The sequence below is a fragment of the Balaenoptera ricei genome, chromosome 3 (genome assembly GCF_028023285.1).
Source record: "Balaenoptera ricei isolate mBalRic1 chromosome 3, mBalRic1.hap2, whole genome shotgun sequence".
In the NCBI taxonomy this organism is placed as follows: Eukaryota; Metazoa; Chordata; class Mammalia; order Artiodactyla; family Balaenopteridae; genus Balaenoptera; species Balaenoptera ricei.
In genome coordinates, this window is record NC_082641.1 from 51,817,831 (window position 1) to 51,845,286 (window position 27,456).

The 27,456-nt window shown below is 34.8% G+C and overlaps 1 protein-coding gene across 2 annotated transcripts in view; it reads right to left on the reverse strand.

Moving 5' to 3' along the window:
- Positions 1-290: 290 nt before the first annotated feature.
- Positions 291-27,456, reverse strand: part of SREK1IP1 (SREK1 interacting protein 1) — a 64,182-nt gene continuing 37,016 nt past the window's right edge. Inside the window, exons 3-6 of one of the 2 annotated variants that reach the window (XM_059916469.1) lie at positions 27,173-27,316; positions 5,924-5,996; positions 3,466-3,554; positions 291-2,842 (exon numbers count right to left, since the gene is read on the reverse strand). In XM_059916469.1, coding sequence (XP_059772452.1) covers positions 2,802-2,842; positions 3,466-3,554; positions 5,924-5,996; positions 27,173-27,316 — 347 coding nt within the window. In that variant the 3' untranslated portion in view covers positions 291-2,801. Of the gene's footprint in view, positions 3,555-5,923; positions 5,997-27,172; positions 27,317-27,456 lie in introns of both variants that reach the window. The other variant, XM_059916468.1, reaches the window with a different exon arrangement.

Genomic DNA, 27,456 nt, shown 5'->3' on the forward strand with positions numbered 1-27,456 from the left:
TACTCCTGTGTGTTTCTATAAACCCAATTACTGCACTTAATACCTAATGATGAGTTCTGCTGTTTCTCCTACCAACTAAACTGTGAATTCCTTTCAGGGAAGCAAATGTGTCTTATTTATCTCCGTATCCCTGGTATTTAACATAGTGTTTGCCATGCTAGGCACTCAGTAAATGTTTATTGAAGAAAGGACTCAATGGCATTTAACAAGACTATTATTGATAACTCTTCAATCTAGTTTAATTGAAGGTAACCTAGGCCTATGTAATTTTAGACAGAATGAGTCGTAAATACAGACACACACAGTTGTTTTATTCATTGATGTTTTAGCCTCAAAGAACCAAAGATGTAAACAGATATGTATTAAGTATGAAGAACTGGGGATCCCTCTGAGAGGTTTTAGCCAACAGAAGATATGGAGAAAAGAAATACGGAACTGCATGGGGCGTAGGTCCATCAGCCCAAAAGCAATAGTCTCAAAGTATTCAGATAATCAGGTTACAGATACAAATCTAAACATAAATTCTGTCTGCATCTAGTGAAAATAACATACACTGGGTGGTAAGGATATGAACCAAATACCAATTATCTGCTTAAAGAAGTAACATGTGTTTAACAGTTATATTAATAAATTCAACTTTTACCATTTACAGAATGCTACCTGCTTATCTGTACCAATTTATAAATGAATATAATAATTTATATTCTAAATGAAAATAATTTCTAAAATAATATTATTTGAAGTATTGATAATCATATATATTAAGGACTAGAAGGGATCTCAGAGATAATTTGGTACAATATTTTATAGATGAAAGACACCAAGGCCCAGAGAAGGTAAACGACTTTGTTGAAGGTCACACAGGTACCCAGAACGACTAGGACTTGTTTTTTTGGCCACCGTGCGGCATGCGGGATCTTAGTTCCCCGACCAGGGATTGAACCCCTGCCCCCTGCAATGGAAGCGCCGACAACTAGGACTTTTGGATTTTTACTACTAAGTTCAGTTTACCTTATGCTACATATTGCCTGAGAGGAAATGTCACTAATTTTCTCCTACAATATATTAGTGAGATTTGCATCTAATCCCAATAATAATAACAAGATCACTTCAGAAGAAAATTACTTTAGTAAAAATAAATGAATTTTATTCAGATGAGATCTTTCATAAACTATTCTCAGACTATGGGAAATTTACTCAAGAATAATTCCAAGAGTTTTTTCTGGGGAAAAAAATTACTGAACATTAAAATCTTTTAAGTTGCGAACTCTATTAGCTAATGAGGCCTGAATTTTATATAACTCTCCTGAGCCACTGATTGTCTTACCATTCAGATAACAAATCTGATGAGCCAACTTATTATCTCTTCAATTAACAGAAGTAAAACTTACAAATAACTGGATCAACTCTTGTGTCACTACAATTATCATTTTTAACCATGTTACACACTCAATAGGACGAGACCATATGTTTGCATGTAGCATTTTCTAATCACTTTTTAAAGTTTTTTTTTTTTACTTATTTTTTTTCATACTGATAACCAAAGGATTGTATTTTCATAAAATATAGTTTTCAAAAATACATAAACTACAGCAAAGGCAAAACAAACCCTTAAAAACCTAGTAGCTCTGTGTTTCTCTCCAAATAACTAAGCTATTTAAACAAGAGGATTTCTTTTTAAGGAGGCCATAGGACTAAGTTAGGTTATGGAAAAGCTACAAGTGTGAGCACTTCCATGGCTGTAATGTTAGAAAAGGGATGTGGATGTAGCTTCCCTAGGATCTGCACAAGGTAAGCATATGCTAAGAGGAGTTATGAGGCTCTCCCAGTCTTACTGAGGTCATGCCGGATAGGAGTGCTGGGTGAAGGAAGAATCAGTACACCTTTCCAGCCTGTGAGGTTATGTGTACTTACCTGATTTCATCATAATGAATTCACCTGCAGCCATGTCTGTAGGCTACCAATTTGAAAATTTATAACTGCACCACAGTGAGGTACTTACAATCTTTGGTGCTGTACCATGATTAACTAGTTGACTTTCGATGCTGCTACAATAATAAGTATTTAACTTATTGGACGTAAGGGATATCCAAGTATTCAGCAAAGTAAGTAACATTGATCATTGTGAAATTAAAAAAATGTAGAAACATTTATATCTACAACTATGTGTTTGAAAATGCTGACTCATATAAAATTTCCATTGTTATATAAAGGCTTTCATGATGTAACTCCCTGACTCTTAAATTGTAAAAAGTACAGAATAAAATTCTTAATCCTAAATTTTTGTCACTGCTCCTGAGGTTTATGATTGAAGTCAAAGAGAGAAACACCCCAAACTAGTCATTTATGAAACCATAAATTCAGTGGAAACCTGCTTCAAAACTACAAATTATTTCAGACAAATATATATATATGTTCACATTTATAAAAAATTTCCACATTACTCATAGAAACAAGCGTCATAAAATTTACATACCGAATACAATAAAAATCAGTTCTAATGAAGATTTAGCTGTTATCCTCCTAAATAAAAAGTTCTGTGTTTGAGGTATCTCTTTAAGACATGCCAATATGGCATATTTGTAAAACAACCCAGGAGTCTATCTTAAAAATCCTGCCCAACACAGCATCATCTCTACGAGACCTACAAGTAGGCTGAACTAGACTTGTCTTTTTAAGCAAGGAAGAAATATTTTGTTACAAAAACCAAGGAGGCAGGTACTAGGAACTCTGCATCTCAGAAAACAGTGAAATTTTGTTATAAATATTTTCATTATCATCTTCCTGCTGATGCCATTCATTTAAAAAGTTCTGGTCAAGACCAATAAAGCAGCTTCATCTCCTGTGACATCCAAAAAAAGCCAAGATTTAAAAACAACCGTGAAGAATTCACTCTCTTTATACATTATCATAGGATATAAAGCTATGAAATTTTTCAGTGTCAAGCGCAAAGCATTATCCCCTACCTCACTTTAACACTGGAAGGTGGACACTTAATTCAGCAGTACTCATTAACTGCTACGTAGATTGCCTGTGTTGACTGTAGTAAAGCCATTTACAATCAACTTATGAAGTAATAACACTAGCCAGACACACACACAGAGGAATACCAAAAACGATGAGTTTTGTTGCACAAATATCCATACTTGGGGCATGGCTATCAAGTAATAAGACTGATTCAATACTCTATAATCATAGTACATTAAAATATTGCCAGACAGTAATGGCCCCATATATGAAAAAATGTCTATATGGAAAAGGCTGTGATTTATTGCAAAGCATAATTATATAGCAAATTTCAAGGAAAGTCTAATAATTTTCAAAACCAAATTTTTTAATTTAATGGTTCAGGCCAAAGTCTCAGTTACTTTTTGGAGATTTCAGAACTATTAGGGGCAGAAGAATGCTTTTCCTTTTTTCTCTTCTTTTTGTCCTTTTTGTGATGCTTCCCCTTTTTTGACTTACTCTTTTTCTCTTTTTTCTTTTCTTTCTTCTGATATTTTTGTTTCTTTTGTTTTGAAGTGTCCTCTTCAGTGGAACTGGATGAATAAGACCTATGAGTAATAATGCATGCTGACTGATAATTGTATTTATGGTTGATGGGTACATTTAAATGGAATTTGAACTGACTTAAATCCTTCTTGGAACAAGGTGGGAGTATAAATATAAAGGAATTCAAACAAAATGTGCTTTATATATTTGTATTCTCTTAAAATACTGTATTCAGAGTTTTTGCCACTTAGCCAGAAAAACTAACAAAACAAATGTCTCTATTCTGCTCAGTTCTAGTTATGAGTTTTAAATTCAGTAAGGATGAAATAATTTTTCTGTGATTTTCAGTTTTTCATCCTGTGTACCCTTCAAAATCTTTCTTATAAGGCAAAGAAAATGGCATTTACCAACCCTCATTATATACACAATTCACTTGTGTATATAATAACTTGTTCACATATTCTCTTAAAAGAGCCACAAAGGATACAATTATATAAAAAGGGCTACAGTTGTACCTCCGTATAAATGAATGAAAGCTGAAAATTAGCAAAATAAAAGCACTTTTGTTTTATTTTATTTTTCAAGTTAAAGTACTTGATTCTTTTACAAGCAGAGTGATACAGATGAACACTTGCATTCTGAAATAATTTTCACTAGTTACAGAAAGAATGCTTTTAAATGCATACTCTATATAAATGAATGAGAATAACTTATCATTATACTTTATTTTTCTTATATTACTCGAATACTAAATTGGGAAAATAAACTGTAGAATTCTTTCCTCTAATGAAAAATAACAAAAAATGAACAAAAAAATCCATCTCTCTTGAGAGATGTATAAAAAGATGTGCAACAATATCCAAACCCCAAATATGTGTGACAAAACAGAAACTGAGTTAATTTAAAATCTAAAAGGCATCCCAGAGATAGCTGAGTGATCTAAACATTAGAAGTTAAAACCCAAACTAAGAAAACCTAAGAGACATACAGTAGAAGGCAAAGTAAACACATGAGACTACAAGGTTGTGTCTGTAGAGTGACTCACTGTGTGAATTCCTTGACTGCCTTCGTTGATCAGGGACTCTCAGCCTCCCCCGTTTCTGTAACATTGTGTTCCTTCCTCTTCCTTGCCCACCTTCTCAGACTCTGGCCATCTCCTGAGCTTATTTTCTCATGTATTCTCTTGCACTCTCTTCAACTCTTTTTCTCAACTCTTGCCTGCTTTCCTGTTTGAAGACCTGCTTGACCCCTACATTCTAACCAGCGCTGCTTCTCTGCCTGCACTTTTTTATTTGGCTTTCTGGACCTGGGTTCTCTTTAAGGCAGAATGTTACACTTTGGCAGAGCAACCACATCAGGGGGCGTTACCTTTGCTAAGTGTACTTAGAAAAGTTCTTTTAATTTCAGGCCCTGTCTGAGGTGGGTGAGGCCCAAGGTAGAGAGGCTTGAGTAAATAATACGTTACTCCAAAACGAGTACATGAAAATTTGGAAGAAAACAGAAAATCTCACTTCTCCTGTAAGCGATCCACATGCCGTGCTAATGCAAATGATTAAACAATACACTCATCAGACTATAAGATACACTGAGCTCTACCTTCTTGTGTTAGTTCTTAAACATTATTAACTCCCAACACCTGAAAGTGAGTTAACTTTTCCAATTTATAAAGTAGCTGAGGGTGTTAGAATGTATATATTACATGCTCTATAAAAACTACAAAGTGACAACACCTGATGTGCAGAACCTACTGTCAGAGAACTAAGGTCCAAGCTAGATATGACTACCTGCTAAATGCCCTAAAAAGTGTCTATATGTACATGTTTATTCTAGTGTAAATGAAAGTGCACTCATGAACCAAGGAAGAAGTTGCCTCTTAAGTCTTTTGATCAATTTCTTTAACCAGTTGTTGTTAAAAGAGTTGATAGTAAAAATTCATAGGTGGCTGATGAGAATTCTGAAAGATCTGAAGGTATTTTTAGCATGACAAATGAGTACATAAATCCTATTAATAAATTAATTTATTAGCCATGGCAATAATATTTTGAGAATACAAATATTTAAGCTCCAACTTCATATATATGAGGACAAAATATATATGTGAAGAATTTAGACATATGTCCAATTAAAAACTTAACTGATGTTCTAAAACTTAAAAATTCTAGAATACAAATAGAATACATAAAAGAAGTGGATGGGGCTGTTATTTATTTATACCTTGATTTGCTCCAAAAAAGAAAATTTAAGGTGGCTGAGTGCTGACTTTATTTTTGATTCCTGACATGAAGGATTTTGTTATTTTACTGAAACAACTGAACATCTAACTCTCATTAAGATAATATTAAATTAACTGGACTATAACATGAAAAATAAAATTTTATAATCCATCTAGATCCACAGTCTTGCCTTTTAAAAAAAAATGTTAAAAAAATACCTTTTCCTTTTTTTTTTCAACTTGATTTTCTCTTTGCTTTTTGCTTTTTTCTTCTCCTCTTCTTCATTTATTCCTGTGTGTTGAGGGGAAAGAATCAGGTCACCATCAGTTTATATACTAATATGGTATGTATACATTTTTCGAGTTTGGTTGTTGGTTGGTGAATTTCACTGGTTAGGATACTGCACTTTTTTTGTAACAATGTCCCCTTGATTATTTTTACTCATTAAAAACATTATAAAAGTACTATATGCTTTTAATACAGATTTCAAATCTACTAAGTACATTAAGTAAAAAATTCAAATATTTCATTTCTAATTCCTAAAGCAAATCAATGTCAACAGTTTGGTGGGTACTATTCCAGGCCTTAAGAAATGAAACAATACAATCATGTATAATTTAAAAAATCTTCTTTTTCAAGCAAAATTAGGATCATGAAATCCTAGGGTCATGGGACAATAACCACATCTAATATTTATGTCGTTGGTATCTTGGAAGGAGAGAATACATACTATTCTCTATCTTGTTTTTTAAATACACAATTTGGTATGTATTCTTCTAGGCTTTCTCTATACATAACCAAATACACACAAACATTCACTTATACAAACATAATTACATGTAAGTCCCAAGTTTTTATTTCATTTGAAAAATGGATTGTGGCATATAATATATAATATTTTCCAACTTATTTCTTTCACTTAACACTTTTTTTGATATTCTTTTATTCTAACACCATTTGCTGAAAAGACTATTCTTTCTATACAGAACTGCCTTTTCACCTCTGTCAAAAATCAATTGAACTTCTGCTTCTAGGAAGATGAAGTAGATGTACTTTTCCTATTCCTCCCATTAAATATAACTACAAACCCCAGACATTACAAAAACAAGCATAAGAAGACTGTAAAAGGTGGAAAGACAGACACTAGCTAGGGATCTTGAAATCCAGAAAACGACACACTGCTGAGTTCCCTGAAATTTCTTTTTGCTTTATATAGCCCAGACTTACAGCTGAAGAAGCCGGCAACCTGGCAATATCAACAGGTGCAGACAAAAATACCCCAACAATAGCCTGCTCTCTCTAGCCAAAGGACCAAGAAAGGGACAGCCTAGTAACAGGAAGCTTTTAGATAATAACTGTCATTTCCAGCCAAACACCACAGAAAAAAATGGGGCACCACCCCCACCCATGGTACCAAAGGCTGAGTGAAGAACATAGACTTCCCCCTGTGAGTCTGTGATGAGATATCTCAATCCCCCTTCCTGAGAAATCTAAGTGGTGAGCCAAACTTTCATCCCCACTGACCAGTAATAAGACCTCCATTAACAGTGTCAGTGGAGACCACGCAAAGAGCCTGGACTTCAACCCCACCCAGCAGTTATGAGGCACTCCTCCCCTCCACACTTAAGTATTGTCAGAAGAGACCTAATGAAAGTCAGTGCTTTCACTGTCACCCAGTGGTAACAAGACTACCCTCACCACGGTGTCAGGGGGCACCACACAGGGAGTTGAAATTCCGACCTTCACCCAGCAGTAACAAGAAGTTGTGTCCACCTTAGGTTTTGGTGGAGGCTGAGTGGTGAAACTGAACTTTCATTTTCATCTGGCAGTAACAAGTTGGCATCCTCAATTTTCCTTCTGGAGTGGTACCAGAGAAAATCAGATAAAACAAAAGGTTTAAAGAAAAGCCAGAGTTTTATATATGTCCAAATTTCAACTGAAAAGAAATCATCAAATCAAGAACCAGAAAGACCTCTAATTGAATACAAAATTAAACAATAGATGACAACACCACAATGACAGAAATATTAGAATTACCTGAAAAAGATTTCAATGCAGCCATCATAAAAATGCTTCAATGGGCAACTATGAACATGCTTGAAACAAATGAAAAAATAGAAATCCCCAAAGAAATAAAAAATCCAAAGAAGAGGGCTTCCCTGGTGGCTCAGTGGTTAAGAATCTGCCTGCCAATGCAGGGGACACGGGTTTGATCCCTGGTCCAGGAAGATCCCACATGCCACGGAGCAACTAAGCCCGTGTGCCACAACTACTAAGCCTGTGCTCTAGAGCCCGCGTGTCACAACTACTGAAGCCCACACACCTAGAGCCCATGCTCCACAACAAGAGAAGCCATGACAATGAGAAGCCCGTGCACTGCAACAAAGAGTAGCCCCTGCTCGTCACAACTAGAGAAAGCCCACACACAGCAACAAAGACCCAACACAGCCAAAAATAAAAACAAATAATTTAATTAATTTAAAAAAAATCCAAGAAGAAACAAATAGAAATTTTAGAACTAAAAATACAATAAACTGAAATAAGAAACTCAGTGGAAGGGCTCAAGAGCAGAATGGAAACACAGAGGAAATAATCACTGAACTGGAAGACAAAACAATATAAATCACCCTATCTGAATGACAGAGAGAAAAAAGACTTAAAAAGAACAGAGCTTCAGAAACCTGTGGTATAACAGCAAAAGAGCTAATATTTATGTCATTAGAGTCCTGCAAAGCAAAGATAAAGAAGGCTAAAAAAAAAGGTGCTTGAAGAAATAATTGCTGAAAACTTCCTAAATTTGGTAAGAGACACAGACATACAAATTCAAAATAAACTCAAAGAAATTCATATCAAGACACATCATAATTAAGCTTCTGAAAACTAATGACAAAGAAAAAATATTGAAAGCAGTCAGAGAAAAATGATATGTTACTTATACAAGCAAAACAATTAGAATGAAAGCAGATTTCTTATCAGAAAAGATGGAAGCCAGAAAGAAGTGGAATCCTGGAATCCTCTACCCAGTGAAAATATTCTTCAAAAATGAAAAGACAGATGGCTTCACAGGCGAATTCTATCAAACATTTAGAGAACAGCTAACACCTATCCTTCTCAAACTCTTCCAAAATATAGCTGAGGGAGGAATACTCCCAAACTCATGCTAGGAGGCCACCATCACCCTGATAACAAAACCAGACAAAGATGTCACAAAGAAAGAAGACTACAGGCCAATAACACTGATGAACAGAGATGCAAAAATCCTCAACAAAATACTAGCAAACAGAATCCAACAGCACATTAAAAGGATCATACACCATGATCAAGTGGGGTTTACCCCAGGAATGCAAGGATTCTTCAATATACGCAAATCAATCAATGTGATACACCATATTAACAAACTGAAGGAGAAAAACCATATGATCATCTCAATAGATGCAGAAAAAGCTTTTGACAAAATTCAACACCCATTTATGATAAAAACCCTCCAGAATGTAGGCATAGAGGGAACTTACCTCAACATAATAAAGGCCATATATGACAAACCCACAGCCAACATCGTACTCAATGGTGAAAAACTGAAACCATTTCCACTAAGATCAGGAACAAGACAAGGTTGCCCACTCTCACCACTATCATTCAACATAGTTTTGGAAGTTTTAGCCACAGCAATCAGGGAAGAAAAAGAAATAAAAGGAATCCAAATTGGAAAAGAAGAAGTAAAGCTGTCACTGTTTGCAGATGACATGATACTATACATAGAGAATCCTAAAGATGCTACCAGAAAACTACTAGAGCTAATCAATGAATTTGGTAAAGTAGCAGGATACAAAATTAATGCACAGAAATCTCTTGTACTCCTATATGCTAATGATGATCTATACACTAATGATGATCATCACTAAGTGATGATCTGAAAGTGAAATTAAGAAAACATTCCCCTTTACCATTGCAACAAAAAGAATAAAATATCTAGGAATAAACCTACCTAAGGAGACAAAAGACCTGTATGCAGAAAATTATAAGACACTGATGAAAGAAATTAAAGATGATACAAATAGATGGAGAGATATACCATGTTCTTGGATTGGAAGAATCAACATGGTAAAAATGACTATACTACCCAAAGCAATCTACAGATTCAATGCAATCCCTATCAAACTACCACAGGCATTTTTCACAGAACTAGAGCAAAAAATCTCACAACTTGTATGCAAACACAAAAGACCCTGAATAGCCAAAGCAATCTTGAGAAAGAAAAATGGAGCTGGAGGAATCGGGCTCCCTGACTTCAGACTATACTACAAAGCTACAGTAATCAAGACAGTATGGTACTGGCACAAAAACAGAAATATAGATCAATGGAACAGGATAGAAAGCCCAGAGATAAACCCATGCACATATGGTCACCTTATCTTTGATAAAGGAGGCAAGCATATACAGTGGAGAAAAGACAGCCTCTTCAATAAGTGGTGCTGGGAAAACTGGAGAGCTACATGTAAAAAGAATGAAATTAGAACACTCCCTAACACCATACACAAAAATAAACTCAAAATGGATTAAGGACTTAAATGTAAGGCCAGACACTATTAAACTCTTAGAGGAAAACATAAGCAGAACACTCCATGACATAAATCACAGCAAGATCCTTTTTGACACACCTCCTAGAGAAATGGAAATAAAAAGAAAAATAAACAAATGGGACCTAATGAAACTTAAAAGCTTTTGCACAGCAAAGGAAACCATAAACAAGACCAAAAGACAACCCTCAGAATGGGAGAAAATATTTGCAAATGAAGCAACTGACAAAGGATTAATCTCCAAAATTTACAAGTAGCTCATGCAGCTCAGTATCAAAAAAACAAACAACCCAATCCAAAAATGGGCAGAAGACCTAAATAGACATTTCTCCAAAGAAGACATACAGATTGCCAACAAACGTATGAAAGAATGCTCAACATCATTAATCATTAGAGAAATGCAAATCAAAACTACAAAGAGATATCATCTCACACGAGTCAGAATGGCCATCATCAAAAAATCTACAAACAATAAATGCTGGAGAGGGTGTGGAGAAAAGGGAACCCTCTTGCCCTGTTGGTGGGAATGTAAATTGATACAGCCACTATGGAGAACAGTATGGAGGTGCCTTAAAAAACTAAAAATAGAACCATCATAGTACCCAGCAGTATCCCACTACTGGGCATATACCCTGAGAAAACCATATTTCAAAAAGAGTCATGTACCACAATGTTCATTGCAGCTCTATTTACAATAGCCAGGACATGGAAGCAACCTAAGTGTCCATCAACAGATGAATGGCTAAACAAGATGTGGCACATATATTCAATGGAATATTACTCAGCCATATAAAGAAACGAAATGGAGTTATTTGTAGTGAGGTGGATGGACCTGGAGTCTGTCATACAGAGTGAAGTAAGTCAGAAAGAGAAAAACAAATACCATATGCTAACACATATATATGGAATCTAAAAAAAAAGAAAATGGTCATGAAGAACCTAGGGGCAAGACGGGAATAAAGACGCAGACCTACTAGAGAATGGACTTGAGGATATGGGGAGGGGGAAATGTAAGCTGGGACAAAGTGAGAGAGTGTCATGGACATATATACACTACCAAATGTAAAATAGATAGCTAGTGGGAAGCAGCCGCATAGCACAGGGAGATCAGCTTGGTGTTTTGTGACCACCTAGAGGGGTGGGATAGGGAGGGTGGGAGGGAGGGAGACGCAAGAGGGAAGAGATATGGGGATATACGTATATGTATAACTGATTCACTTTGTTATAAAGCAGAAACTAACACACCATTATAAAGCAATTATACTCCAATAAAGATGTTACAAAAAAATGAAAATAAATCAAGATCTTCTCAGATAAAGGAAAACTAAAAGAATCTGTCACCAGCAGACATTCCCCAAAAGAATGGCTACAGGAAGTTATCTAATGGAAAGGAAATGCTGTAACATCAAGAAGAAAAAACACAGTAAGCAAAAATATGGGTGCAACAGGCTTTCCTTCTTTTGAATTTCTAAATTATGTTTGAGGGTGGAAGCAAGAAGTGTAACAGTGTCTGATGTGGTTCTATGTGTATGTAGAGAACATACTGAGGATGACTATAAATGGGAGAGGGTAAAGGTACATAAAGAGAGGTTAGATTTCTACATTTCACTTGAACTAGTAAAATGACAACACCAGTAGATTATGATAAATTATGTATACATAATGTAATACCTAGAGTAACCATTGAAAATGTTATACAGAACACTACAGAAAAAATTTTAAACATTATGGATATATTCAAAGACACTATAGATAAATCAAAATGGAACTGCACAAGTGTTCAAGTGACACTATAGTGAAATCAAAGCACTATAGACAATCCTAAAAAAATACTTCATGGGAACCCACAGAAAGGTAGGGGGAAAAAAAGAACAGAGAAATAAAAAACAGAATAATCAGAAAACAAAAAATAAAATGGCAGACTTAAGCCCTAACATATAATTATATTAAACTTCAAAAGAATACCAATGAAATTGGCAGAGTGGATTGAGAAATATGACTCATCTACATCCTGTCTATAAGGCTCTCACCTCAAATATAATGATATAGGCACACTGAAAGCAAAAGGACAGAAATGAAGATGTAACACAAACATCAAAGGAAAGGTAGAATGGCTATATTAATATCAGATAAAACATACTTTAGAACAAAGAAAATAACCAGTGAGAGAGACAGACATTATATAACAATAAAGGTTTCAACCCACTAACAAGACATAGCAATCCTAAGTGTGTATGCACCAAACAACAGAGCTGAAAAATACATGAAGCAAAAACGATAGACCTGAAGGAAGAAACAGACAAATCCATGACAGTTGGAGACTTCAACATCCTTCTCTCAGCAACTGACAGAAACTACACATAAAGTTAGCAAGGATATAGAAGAACTCAACAACACCATAAATTAACAGAATCTAAATAACATTTAAAAAACACTCCACCTAACAAGAGTAGAATACACTTTTTTTTTTCAAGTGCCTAAAGAACATCATCCAAAATAGAATATATCATGGACCGTAAAGCAAACTTCAATAAACTTAAAGGAACTGAAATCATACAGAGTATGTTTCTGTCCACAATGGAATCAACTGAGAAATCAGTAACAGAAAGATAAAATGCCAAACAAAACAACACACTTTTAAATAATCCACTGGGCAAAGAGGAAGTCTTAAGGAAAATTTAAAAACATACAATAAGCTGAATAAAAATAAAATACAATATGTCAAATTTTGTGCAACACAGCTAAAGCAGTGCTGAAAGGGAAATTTATGGCACTAAATACTTACAATAAAAAAGAGGTAAAGTCTTAAATTAATAATATAAACTTCTATCTCAAGAACCTGGGCGGGGGGAGCTAAATAAACCCAAAAAGTAGAAGGAAAAAAATAAGAACAAGAATTAATGAAATTGAAAACAGAAGAAAAAATTAAACAAAGAACTGGATCAATAAAATACCAGAGATCTCTAGTAAGACTGTGAAAGAAAAAAGAGAAGACACAAGTTACTAATATCAGCAATAAAATGGGGATATCACTACAGACCCTGCAGAAATCAAAAGGGTAAGTGAATACTATGAGCAACTCTACAAACATAAATTTAACAACTTAGACAATATGGACCCCTTTCTCAAAAAACACAAATTGCCACACCTCATCTAATATGATGCAAATAATTTCAATAACCTTATAACTATTAAGACAATTGAATCTGTAATTTAAAAGCTCCTGAAAAGCAAATTTCCAGGCCCAGATGATTACAATGAAAATTTCTACTAAACATTTAAAGAAGAATTAAGACAAATTTTACATAATCTTATCCAACAAATAGAAGAGAAGGAAACTCTTCTCAATATTCTATGATGCTAATGTTACTCTGATACCAAAATCAGACTAAAATAGTACAAAATTAGAAAACCACAGACTAACATCTCTCATGAACATAGATGCAAATAATCATTAACAGAATATTAGCAAATAGAATTCAGCATTTAATATTTTTAAAAAGTTATACATTGTGACCAAGTGTGATTTATTCAAGGGATGCAAGGCTGGTTGAATATTCAAAAATCAATTAATGTAATCCACTGTATTAAGAAGCTAAAGAAGAAAAATTGTAGGATCATATCAACTGATGGAGAAAATGCATTTGGCAAAATCTGACACCCATTCATGATAAAAACTCTTTAAAAATAGGAACAGAGGGAAACTTCTTCAACTTGATAAAGAGCAGCTACCAAAAAACCTTACAGCTAACCATTAAGGTCTGTATGGTTTTGTCCCCTATGACTGGAATCCAGGTAAGAATTCATCTCTCACTGCTCTTTTTCAACATAGTGCTATAAGTTCTAGCCATAGCAATAAATCAAGAAAGGAAAACAAAAGGCTTACAGATCAAAATGGAAGGAATAAAACTGTTCCTATTTGCAGATGACATGATGGTTTACATAGAAAATTCCAAAGAATCTACCAAAAGCTCCTAGAACTAATCAGTGAGTTTAGCAAAGATAAAAGATAAACATAAAGTCATTTGTATTTCTATATACTTGTAATGAACATGCAGACAACGAAATAAAAAAAAAACATTTACAATTTTTCCAAAAAAAAAATTATAGGTATAATCCTAAAACTACACAATGCTGAGAAAAGAAATCAAAGATTTAAATAAACAGAGAGACATATTGCATTCATGGGTTGGAATACTCAACACAGTAAAGGTGTCAATTCTCCCCAAATTGATAAACATGTTTAAGGCAATGTCTATCAAAATCCCAGCAAGATTCTTTGTAGATATAAACATTATTCTAAAATTTATATGGAAGGGAAAAGAAACTAGAATAGTAGAAACAATTTTGAAAAAGAAGAATAAAGTAGAAAAAATCAGTCCCTCCAACTTTGAGACTTATTATATAGCTATATTAATCAAGACTGGGTGGCGGGATAGATACATAGATCAATAGAACATTATAGACAGCCCAGAAACAAACCCACACAAATAGGACCAACTTATTTTTGGCAAGAGCACAAAAGCAATTCAATGGAAGAAAGATAGCCTTTCAACAAACAGTGCTGGAACAATTGGTCGTTCTTAAGCAAAATACTAAGTGCTCTAAGTTTCACATTTTATACAATAATCAAATCAAATGGATGATGGACCTAATGTAAAGTATAAAACTATAAAAACTTTAGAAAAAAGTAAAGGAGACCAAGAGACAGGCAAAGAGTTACACTTGAAACCAAAGCACAATCTATAAGAGGAAAAATTAATAAATTGGGCTTTATCAAAATTAAAAATTATTGTTCTGTGAAACACCTATTAAGAGGATGAAAAGAAAAGCTACATATTGGGATAAATATTTGCAAACCAGGCATCTAAAAAAGGACTAGTATCTAGAATATGTAAAGAACTCAACATTCAACACTATGAAATAATGTTTAACATTATTAGCTGTTGGGGAAATATAAATTAAAACTACATTGAGATGTAATTGTACATCATCAAAAAGCTAAGATTTTTAAAAAGCGACAAAATCAAATGCTGGTGAGGATGCAGAGAAATGGGGTCACTCATACATTTTTTGGTAGGGATGTAAAATAGTATAGCCACTCTGGAAAACAGTTTGGCAGTTTGTTAAGAAACTAAACATGAAACTACCATAAAACCCAGCAATTGTACTCTTGGATAATTATCTCATAGAAATAAAGATTTATGTTTACCCAAATCCTGTTGATAGCAGCTTTATTTGTAATAGCCCCAAACTGGAAACAACTCAGATGTCCTTAAATGGGTGAATGCTTAAACTGTGGTATCCATGTCATAGACTACTATTCAACAATAAAAAGGAACAAACTATTTATAAATATACCAACCTGAGTGAATCTCCAGAGAATTATAGCTAGTGAAAAAAATCCAATCTGGAAAAGTATGGTTTCATTTATAAAACATTTTTGAAATTACAGTATTAGAGAAATAGCAATATTTTGGTTGCCAGAGATTAAGTAAGGACAAGAGGAAAGGTATGGCTATAGAAGGGCAATATGAGTGATCCTTGTAGTGTTAGAAATATTGTGTACATTGATTGTATCAAAGTCAATGTCCTGGCTGTGATACTGTAATACAATTTTGGAAGATTAGGGGAACTGGGTAAAGGGTACAAGGAATTCTCTGTATTATTTCTTACAGCTGCATATGAATCTACAATTATCTCAAAATAAAAAGTTAAAAAAAAATGAATTGGCAATATATGTATGGTGTTATTCACTTACACTAATCAACTTTTACATCAATACCACATTGTTAGGATTACTTGTAGCTTTACAGAAAGTTCTGAAAGTAGGCTGTGTTAATCTTACCAACTTTAGTTCTTTTTCAAAGTATTTTGGCTATTCTAGGTTCTTTACATTTCCACGAGAACTTTAGAATTGACTTGTCAGTGTCTAAAACAGCCTGCCTGAATTTGATTGTGATTAGTTTGAATCTATAAATCAAGTTGGAGAGAACTGACATTTTAATTAATTAATTTTTTAAATTTAATTTTTATTTTATATTGATTTACAATGTTGTGTTAGTTTCAGGTGTACAGTAAAGTGATTCAGTTATACATATACATATAGCCATTCTTTTTCAGATGCTTTTCCCATATAGGTTATTACAGAATACTGAGTAGAGTTCCCTGTGCTATACAGTAGGTCCTTGTTGATTATTTATTTTAATATATAGTAGTGTGCATTTGTTAGTCCCAAACTCCTTATTTATCTCCCACCCACCTTTTCCCTTTGGTAACCATAAGTATGTTTTCCAAGTCTGTGAGTCTGTTTCTGTTTTGTAAATAAGTTCACCTGTATCATCTTTTTAGATTCCACATATAACTGATATATTTGTCTTTGTCTAACTTATTTCACTTAGTATGATAATCTCTAGGTCCATCCATGTTGCTGCAAATGGCATTATTTCATTCTTTTTTATGGCAGAGTAACATTCCATTGTATATATGTACCACATCTTCTTTATCCATTCCGCTGTCAATGGACATTTAGGCTGTTTCCATGTCTCGGCTATTGTAAATAGTGCTGCAGTGAACACTGGGGTGCATGTATCTTTTCAAATTATATTTTTTTCTGGATATATGCCCAGGAGTGGGACTGCTGGATCATGTGGTAGCTCTAGTTTTAGTTTTTTAAGGAACCTCCATACTATTCTCCATAGTGGCTGTACCAATTTACATTCCCACCAACAGTGTAGGAGTGTTCCCTTTTCTCCACACCCTCTCCAGCATTTATTGTTTGTAGACTTTTTGATGATGGCCATTCTGACTAGTGTGAGGTGATACCTCATTGTAGTTTTGATTTGCATTTCTCTAAAAATTAGTGATGTTGAGCATCTTTTCATGTGCCTGTTGGCCACCTGTATGACTTCTTTGGAGAAATGTCTATTTAGATCTTCTGACCATTTTTTGACTGGGTTGTTTTTTTTTGATATTGAGCTGCATGAGCTGTTAGTATATTTTGGAGAGTAATCCTTTGTTAGTTGCTTTGTTTGCAAATATTTTCTCCCATTCTGTGGGTTGATTGTCATTTTGTTTATGGTTTCCTTTGCTGTGCAAAAGCATTTAAGTTTAGTTAGGTCCCACTTGTTTATGTTTGTTTTTATTTTCATTACTCTAGGAGGCAGATTCAGAAGGATACTGCTAAAATTTATGTCAAAGAGTGAGAACTAACTTTTAAAAAGATTGAATCTTCTAGTCCATGAATATGGTATATCTCTAGATTTATTCATTTCTTTAATATCCCTCATCAATGTTTTATATGTTTCAGTCTTGCACATCTTTTGTCAGATTTATCCCTAAGTATTTCATACTTTTAATGTTATTATAATAGGTATTTTTAAAATTTCAATTTCTGATTGTTCACTGCCAGCATACAGAAATACATTGATTTTTTGCCCATTGATTGATCTTGCATCCTACAACTTGGCTAAACGTAGTTATTAGTTCTAGAACTTTTCTTCTAGGCTTTCTATGTAGACGATCAAGTCATCCGCAAATAAAGACAGCTTTTACTCTTCCTTTTCTAATCTGGATGACTTTAATTTCTTTTTCTTGCCTTATTACATGACTAGAATCCCCACTACAATGTTGAAAATAAGTGGTAGGAATGGACATCTTTGATTTGTTCCTTATGTTATGGAAACATTCAGTCTTTTACCATTAAGTATAGTGTAATCTTTCTGTTTTTTATGAACATCCCTTATCAGGCTGATGAAGTTTCCTTCTTTTCCTAGTGTGCTGAAAATTTTTATAAGAAATGGAAGATGGACTTCCTCAAATAATTTTTCTTAGAATATTGGTTTTCTTAAAATACTACAGATTTTCTTCTTTGGTCTGTTAAAAATAGCAAATTACAATGACTTTTGAATGTAAAACAAATACTGTATTCCTGCAATAAACTCCACTTGGTCATAATATATTATCCTTTTTATATATTGTTGGATTTGACTTACTAACATTTTTTTAATTGCTTAGAATTGCTTAAAATTCTCTTTTGAGAGTCTCTGCTTTCCTTGTAATGTCTTTATCTGGTTTTTTTTTTTTAATTTAAAAATTAAAAAAAAATTTGACTGAGTTGGGTCTTCGTTGCTGTGCGTGGGCTTTCTCTGGTTGCGGCGAGTGGGGGCTACTCTTCGCTGCGGTGCACGGGCTTCTCATTGCAGTGGCTTCTCTTGTTGCAGAGCACAGGCTCTAGGCACGTGGGCTTCAGTAGTTGTGGCATGTGGGCTCAGTAGTTGTGGTGCACGGGCTTAGCTGCTCCGCAGCATGTGGGATCTTCCCCGGGCAGGGCTTGAACCCATGTCCCTGCATTGGCAGGCGGATTCTTAACCACTGTGTCACCAGGGAAGCCCCTCTTTATCTGGTTTTGTTATTAGGGTAATGCTGGTCTTATAAGTTGAGTTGGAAAGTATCCCCTCTTTAATTTTTTAAAGATTTTATGTAGAAGTGGTATTACTTCTCCTTTAAATGTTTGGCAGAATTCATGAGAAGCCATTCAGCCATGGCATTTTCTTTGCTGAAAGTTTTAAAACATTTAACTTCTGTAATAGATGCGGACCACTCAGTTTACCTATTTCTTCTTGAAAGAGTTTTGGTAGTTTGTATCCTTCAAGTAATTTGTCCAGTTTATCTAAGTTGTCCAATTTATTGGCATAAGATTATTCATAATATTCTATTTTAGCATCTGTGTAATCTGTAGTGTTGTTACTTCGTTCATTTTTGATACTGGTAATTTATGACTTTTTTTTTTAAACCCAATCAGTTTGGATAGTGAATTTTCAATTTTATAGATCTTCTCAAAGAACCAGCTCTTGATTTCACTGATTTTTCTCTATTGTTTCTCTATTTTCCATTTCACCTCTGATCTTTATTATGTCCTTTCTTCTGCTTACTTCAGGTTTCATTTGCTCTTCTTTTTCGAGTTTAAGGTAGAAGTTGAAGTCATAAATTTGAGATATTTCTTCTCTTCTAATACAGGCATGGAGTGCCGTAAATTTGCCTCTAAGTGCTGCTTTCGGGACATCTCATAAATGTTATGTTGTATTTTTATTTCATACAGTTGAAAAATACTTTCTAATTTCCTTTGGCTCTTTTTTTTTCCTTTGACCCAATGGGACATTTAGAAGTGTGTTAGGCTACAATTACTTGGAAATTTTCCAAGAAGCTACCTGTTATCGATTTCTAATTTAATTTCCTTGTGGCTAGAGAAGATACTTTGCATGACTTGAACACTCAAATTTATTGAGATTTGTTTTATAGCATAGAATAAGGTCTATCTTGGTAGATGTTCTGTGTGCACTGAGAAAAAAAAACCTGTGTATTCTGCTGTTGTTGAGTGAGGTGTTCTATAAAAGTTAAATAGGACAAGTTGGTTGACAGTGTCATTCAGGTATACTTTATCCTTTCTGATTTACTGCCTACTTGTTCCAACAATTACTGAATTGTAATGAAATCTCCGACTGTAAATGTAGATTTCTTTTATCCACAAGGATTTTCCCTGGTAGTTCTATCAGAGTTTGCTTCATATATTTCAAATTTTGTTACTAGGTATAGAATACTAGTGTTGGTATTCTATGTTCTCTTGACAGACCCTTTCATCATTATGAAAGAAAAAAAAAACCTTCTTTATCCCTTGTAATATTCTTAGTTTTGAAATCTACTTGATTTGATCTTAAAATACTCACTTTCGCTTTCTCTTGAAGAGCTGTCTTTTTTTGCTGTTGTTGTTTTATAGCTACCATACGTTTAGAAGAACTAATGTTAGTATGTTAAAAAAAAAAGTTATGAGAAATTAAACAAATAAAACGAGCTCTGGGAATAATTTCCTCTTCCATTTAGGAATGAGGGATAAAGAATCCACTGACTAGATTATATAGAGAAATTAGCTCTAGAGTTCAGGAATTTTTTTCCTGGTCATTTACCCTAGGAACTAGCAGTAGTGATAATAAGAGGATATGAGAATTCAAGCACTGAAGACAAAAGTTTACTTTTGATAGTTTACTGTTTCTATACTATCACTATTAAAACAATTTCACTTCTATTTACTGAGGTTCCTCTGAGACAGAATGTTGAAATATACACAAGCATAGTAGGGAAAAGAGTTTGAGTTTTTGCAAAATAATAACTTCTTGGAAAATGATACAACCAACCTTTGGAGTACAAAATAGAAGGCAAGAAGGTCCTTGTGTACTTTAGCCCTTAAATTTTGTAATGATAAGCAAGAGTGGTGGTCTCTTGTGTAACACACAGGAGTCAAGAGGTTATGATCCAGTCTTTAGAGACAGCTTTAGGATACTATGGCAGACTCATCCTAGCAGCATCAGCAGGTTCAGCTGCTAGATCTTTGTCTGCATATTTGTCACCAGGTTGTAGCTACTCTCACTGCTTTTAAATGCCTGACTAGGCAGTTCCAAACCTACACCCATTAATCTAAATTTCCCATTCCCTCTTGTGTTTTCCAATCAACCACTTAGCAAATATCTTCTGTAGTTATCTTATAATAAAAAGTACATTTGAGCCAAATATAGGCTTTACTCCAATTATTCTGTGGATTCATTTAAGTCCTATCTTTATGAAGCTTGAAACCACCCTTGTAAGTCATTCATTTGAATCTGATTCCAGCAGTTACTAAAGGGATGGAGAGAGATTTATGACAAGATGCAAATGCCTGATTTTGGCATTTTCCCCTAGGCAGTTTGCAGTGTAAACCATCTTTAAATAAAATCATGTATGTATTTAACATAAACTCTCCTAAACAAACAAAACAAAAAACCAAACTAAGCCACAAAAGCCCCCAAATTTGTCAAAATACATTTCTGTACTGAACTAAAGGAATACTGTTAAATATTAAGGGATGAGATATCAGGAAAGGACTACCTTCTAATTACAGACAAATTGCTGATTAATGTTAAATAACATTAGGTAAATTGAATGAGGGGAAAAAAACATCTATACTCTTGAATTTCTTTGGTCCTTTGTAAATACAGTAAGTCCCCTACATATGAATGAGTTCCATTCCGAGAGCACGTTTGTAAGTTCAATTTGTTTGTTAAGTCCAACAAAGTTAGCCTAGGTACCCGACTAACACAATCGGCTATATAGTACTGCACTGTAGTAGGTTTATAATACTTTTCACACAAATAATACATAAAAAACAAACAGAAAATAAAGAAAACATTTTTAATCTTACAGTACAGTACCTTGAAAAGTACAGTACAACAGCTGGCATACAGGGGCTGGCATCAAGTGAAGAGCCAGAAGAGTTACTGACTGGAAGAGGGAGAGGAGGTGGGAGATGGTAGAGCTGAAGGATCATCAGCAATAGGAGAAGGAGGGCAAGCTGCAATTTCACTCACACCTGACGTTGATGGCACAGGTTCTGGTTCCTTGCCAGATTCAATTCTATCTACTCTCTTGAAAAAATGATCCAGTGATGTCTGGGTAGTAGTTCTTTTTTTCCTCATCATAAATGACACAGTAGCACTGGATTGCATTCTGAACGGCTGCTGCAACCTTCATGTACCGTTCTACGTTTGGGTCCTGAGCCTCAAAAACTAACAGTGCCTCCTCAAATAAAGAAACTCCCTTTGCCATTTCCTGAGTCATGAATCTCTTCCGTTCTTCAGCAGTACCAGCTGCATCACCACTGCTTTTACACTTGCTCCCGGACATCCTAGGCTTGAAATAAAGATACTGCACTACTGTACTCTATACAGCACTGTAAAGTATGCAAAAGCACAACCACTTGTAGAGGATGCATGCATGTGACAATGTATGCCAGACAAGTGAACTAATTTATGTGATTGGACAGGCAAATGCACGTTCGCCTCTTTGAAAGTTCACAACTTGAAGGTTCGTCTCTAGGGGACTCACTGTACTGTAATATAAACTATTCCTGAGATATTTGCTACTACCACTTACAATTCCAAAAGCAAATTTCTTCAGGAAGTTCAAAGCACAGTCTAAAACCTTAATAATTTTGAAATTGTAGTACCACTAGACAGTAAGCATGTTCATACATACACACACATAACAGTGAGTCAGTAAGAGCTAATTATCCTTGCTTTCATCATTTGATCTTTTTCTTGGTGATATAATTTTCTAAGGCTGCACAGGTCTCAGTATAGTAAGACAATAATGTTTGTTCCCATCCATGTCAAGGTCCGGCCTCACATTTCCTAATTTGCATCAATAATTGATTATGATGTAATAATTTAATCAAAATCGATATATTTGTTATTTAGTCTTTTGTTTTCAATGAATGATATTCAATCAACATTTAAAAATATGAAATATAATAGAAGCAAATATATACAGAAACAAAATAGAAAGCAAAACTTCTACAAAAATAAGTTTTGAGACCCATTTTTTTGTGACATTTCTCTCTTTTCCCTTTTCATGTCTCTATTTCATAACAGCAGGACAACTAATTAGGTAAGTAACTAAAAATTAGTTGTTTTCTCATGGCTCACTATTTTTACTCTATCATTAAAAAAAAACAAAAACAAAAAACTTACCATATTCAAGAGTGTTGGTACAAGAGCTCTCTAGCTCTAAGGACCAAGGAAGGATTCAAGGAGCCCCCAGGACTACCTAAAGGATGTAGGTCAAGAACTCACACTCAGTCAGTCAGTAGTTCATCCTCACCCTTTCAGAGATTCTGAGCAATATCAGCAAGTTATCAGTGGAACTAACAACCACAACCTCTGGGCCCCTTCCTCTGTGTGCTTAGGAACCAATCTATGGTTTATTTGGGTAGGGGTCACTGGGATTCCAGCAGGTGGCCATGAAATAAATATGGACCCCTTCTATAATACTTTATTATTGGAATCTCTATGACATACTGGAATGAACACTGTCCTGGGTGGAAGTCATGAGACGGAACACAAATTCTGAGCCCTTAAGTGACTATGGTCAAGCATACCTTTTAAGGAAAAAAAAGGGAAAAAAGCTAGATTGAGGAAGCCATTCTCAATGTGAGGTTAGGGGAAAGCTGATGCTAATAAGGAAGCTTCACCAACTATTCCCTGTCCTGGAGGTTATTATATGTTAACTCCCTCCCCTTTCTCCCAGAGCGGATCTGTCCCAGGTCTTCTGATTGAAAATCACCTCTAGAATAAACCACTATTCATGGTGGGAGTGTACTTTATCCTTCAAGATTGATGTGATAAGGAAAAAAAGGTCAAGAACCAATAGACTGGATGATCTCTAAGGTAGGAGAGCAGCACGTTGTAATGAAAATGGTACAGGACTAGTAGGAAAGAAACCTGGATCATGGTGCTGGCTCTACTGTGACCAGCTAGTGACTTTGGAAAGTCACTTGTTCTCATTTTCTTTTTCTACAAAACTGGTTTTTAAACTATTTGTTCTAAAGATTCTTACTAATTCTAAAGTTTTATGCATCTATTTAAAAAAAAACAGAGCAGTATAGATGAATGGGGTAGAAAGTGTCCTTGTGGAATTAAGGGTCTTAGGCTTTCTGCCCTAGTATCTTTTGTTGTGTTCCTATGTGGCTGGGCTGCTCTCTATTCTGGCGCAGCTGTCTTTCTGGGTTCTCTCTTTACTAGCATGCTACAAATTTCCCTACTTATCTTTTCTATTTCCTACATTCCTTGTTTTCCTTTTTTCAGTCTATTCCCGTACTTTGGTAGAACACTTATTCCAGGGCTTTTCTAAGAAAGGGTAAGTGAGAGGCAAATTGTTTTCTGAGACTTTGAATGTCTGACCATGTCTTTATTCTACTTTCACACTTGGTTGATAATTTGGTTGGGTATATCATTCTAATTTGGATATAATTTTTCTTCAAAAATTTGAAAGCATTATCCATATTCTACTAGCTTCCAGTATTGCCTTAGAGAAGTACGAAACTATTCTGACTCCTGATCCTTCACCTGTGTCCTGTTTTATCCTCAACTCTGGAAGTCTGGATTATAACTTTTTGTTTCCTATGATATGACGTTTCATAATGGTGTGCCTTTGTGTGGGTCTGCTTTTACCACTGTGCCTGGTACGTGTTGAACCTTTTCATCTGGAAACTAATTCTTCAGTTCTTGAAAAAATTTTGTTTTCTTTTTCTGGGACTCATTTGAATGAAGTATTTCCTAGAATGACCCTTCAATTGTTCTCTCTTTTTTCTCTCTTTTTGCTCTTCTTATTTTTCTTCAACTTTATCTTCCAACTCTATCAAGTTTTCCATGTCTGCTTCTTTTTTAATTTTCAAAAGCTCTTCTGTTGTTTTTGTTCTTCTTTACAGTATCTTATTCATGTTTCATGTGTGGTGTATCTTAACTTTCTATGAAACTAAATATTAATGATTTCTGTTTTCTCCCTGTACAGACTCTGTATTTTTCAAGTTGATTTTTTCTGGTTTTTGTTTTGGTATCTATATTTCATGTGAGACTCTTTCCTCAGAAATTTAGTGCTCCTCATTGTCTAAAAAGCTGACTGGAAGCTTTTAGCAAGCAAAGCTTGGAAATCTGGACTTCACTGATAATCTGGTGAGGCCTTGTCTTTGAAGAATCCCTAATGTCAGTATCCTTATTTCATTCTTCTTAGACTGGTCAGATTTCCCAGAGATGTATCTTCAAATCTTCTGCCTGGGTGATATATGTCTGGGAACCAAATAGGTGAAGATGGCTAGAAGGCTCTCACCATTCTGTATCTAACCTTTAACTTAACTATTTTCATTTGTGTTTGGTGTGTCCCAGTTTAAAGACCGTTTGTCTTACCTGTCTAGAAAATAGACCTGTGGCAGTCTGCTGAGGCAACAGGGCTTCAGAGTAGGGAAAGGGAACAGAACATATAACTACTTCATGTACCCAAGGATACTCATTATCAAGACTTTAGGGGGTTTTACAGTGTATAATCAGGTTACTTCTCAGTTTTCCACACTGTTAAAGGGCTGAGCTCTCTTAAAGTGTTCAGTCCATTATCACTAACCCATCTGCTTTTCAGCAAAATTTTTTGACTCTTATTTTCTTTGTCCTTGTGAGTTTATGTCTTTAAAAATTTCTTCTACTACTATTTTAGTGTTGTTTCAGTAGGGAGCAAAAGTAAATATATATCTTTATTTATGTATAAAGATCCTGCGGCATGCGGGATCTTAGTTCCCCGACCAGGGATTGAACCCGTGCCCCTTGTAGTGGAAGCATAGATTCTTAACCACTGGACTGCCAGGGAAGTCCCAAAAGTAAATATTTATATTCAAGCAGCTATCTTTACCCTTAAGTTGTATATACTCATATTTACTGTTACTCTTGTTTGCTTTCTTTGGAACACTATCCCTCTTCTGCCTTCTCAGCTTGTCCTAGTACCCTGGTATTTGACTTTTTCACTTACCTTCACTGGATATAATATGGAAAGGTTAAAATTTTTTTAAGCATTTACTGTTCTCTGATGATCTAAAATAAGTTTAACCTTTCTTGTATCTCTCTCATGCCATGCCTAAACCCATATACAAATAAGTTCCATTTTGCTTCCGTGTGACAACTACCATATAACATTTTGTAGTTTACAAAATATTTTCACATACAGCATCACATTTTATCCCTAAAAACCCCATTGCAAGGATAGGTTATTTTATACACAAGATGGGAAACAAATGGTTAAACAGTGGTCTGAAATCTGTTTTCTTTTTGAGGGGAAAGGAGAACGCCCCAGGAAAGAAAGAAGGTAACTTGGTCAAATCTCTTCATCAACATGCTAATGACAGACCTCCTGGAAATAAATTATTTGCTAGCCAGAGAATCCTTTTTTGTGGGGGGAGGAGGGGTGTGGCTTAAATAACAGAAATTTATTTCCTCACTGTTCTGAAAGCTAGAAGTCCATGATCAAGCTGTTGGCAAGAGAATCCTTATTTATAAACTGCTTATAGCAGGATGTCTAAGATTGTTTATGGCAAATAATCCTGGAATCTAGGGATTTATGGGGCACAAATCCATAATTCCTGGAAAATGTAACTATGGGCATAAAATTGAGATGCTTCATGACCAAAATGACTTTCTTTCGTGTAAGTAATGTAGAAACCATTTATGTTAACCTTGGCCAGAGTGGGTACCTGGGAGATTGTACTATAGTCCTGGAACTCTTGCTGCTTTGCCTATGCCCCATGATCACTTGTATACTTGAAATTACAGTTAACCCTTGAACAACGCAGGGGTTAGGGATGTTGCCTCTCTGTGCTGTCCAAAGTCCAAGTGTAACTCATAGTTGCCCTCCATATATGCGGTTTTTCCATATCCATGGCTCCACATCTGCGGATTCCACCAACCGCAGCTTATAAAGTATAGCAGTATGTATTACCAAAAAAAATCTGCGTAAAAGTGGACCCATGCAGTTCAAACCCATGTTGTTCAAGGGTCAACGGTATTAGTAAAGCTTGATACTGCTAAGATCTCTGATATGAATGAGTGTGATTTGACAATCCAATCCTTTGTGTTATCCCACAAGTAAACTGAAGTTCAGAGCAGTTAAGTGATTTGCTAAAAGTCACATACTAAAAAGTAGCCAAATAGGAATAGAAACCAAATCTTAAATCAGACTCTTTGTACCATGTGATACATCCCAGTAAGATGGAAAAACAAAAAACAAAACAAAACACAATAAAACCTGTGTTGGGGAATCAGAAATAGACTTGCCTGTTGGTTCTATCACTGACCAACTGTTTGACTTTGGGCAAATTACTTACAATGTTCAGAGCCTATTTCCTTACCTATGCAGTACTTCTTACATAAGAGGCAAAAGATATCTTAATGACAAAAATAATAGAACAATAGATAAACATGACATAATATAGCAGAACATTTAGAAACATTTTTAAAGGATGGAGGGGGAAAAAAAAGTATTGCTTACTTTTTTCTTGTAATGCTTGCAGTTTATTCAGTTCTTCATTTTCTTCATCACTCTCTTCACTACTTGTGCTGCTGACATCCAAAACTATGTCCCTTTTGGGGTCTACTCGGAGAAAATTGCGGCATTCAAAAGTCAGGTGACCAGCTAAGTAAAACAAAAAAACATGAATGACAAAACTATAGATACATTATATTTTTTGCTGTGTTTGTTCACTAAGCAACAAGTTACAATTTTAGTAATATAATGTTTAGTTTTAACTTTTATTCAGTGGGTGGTAGTTTGCT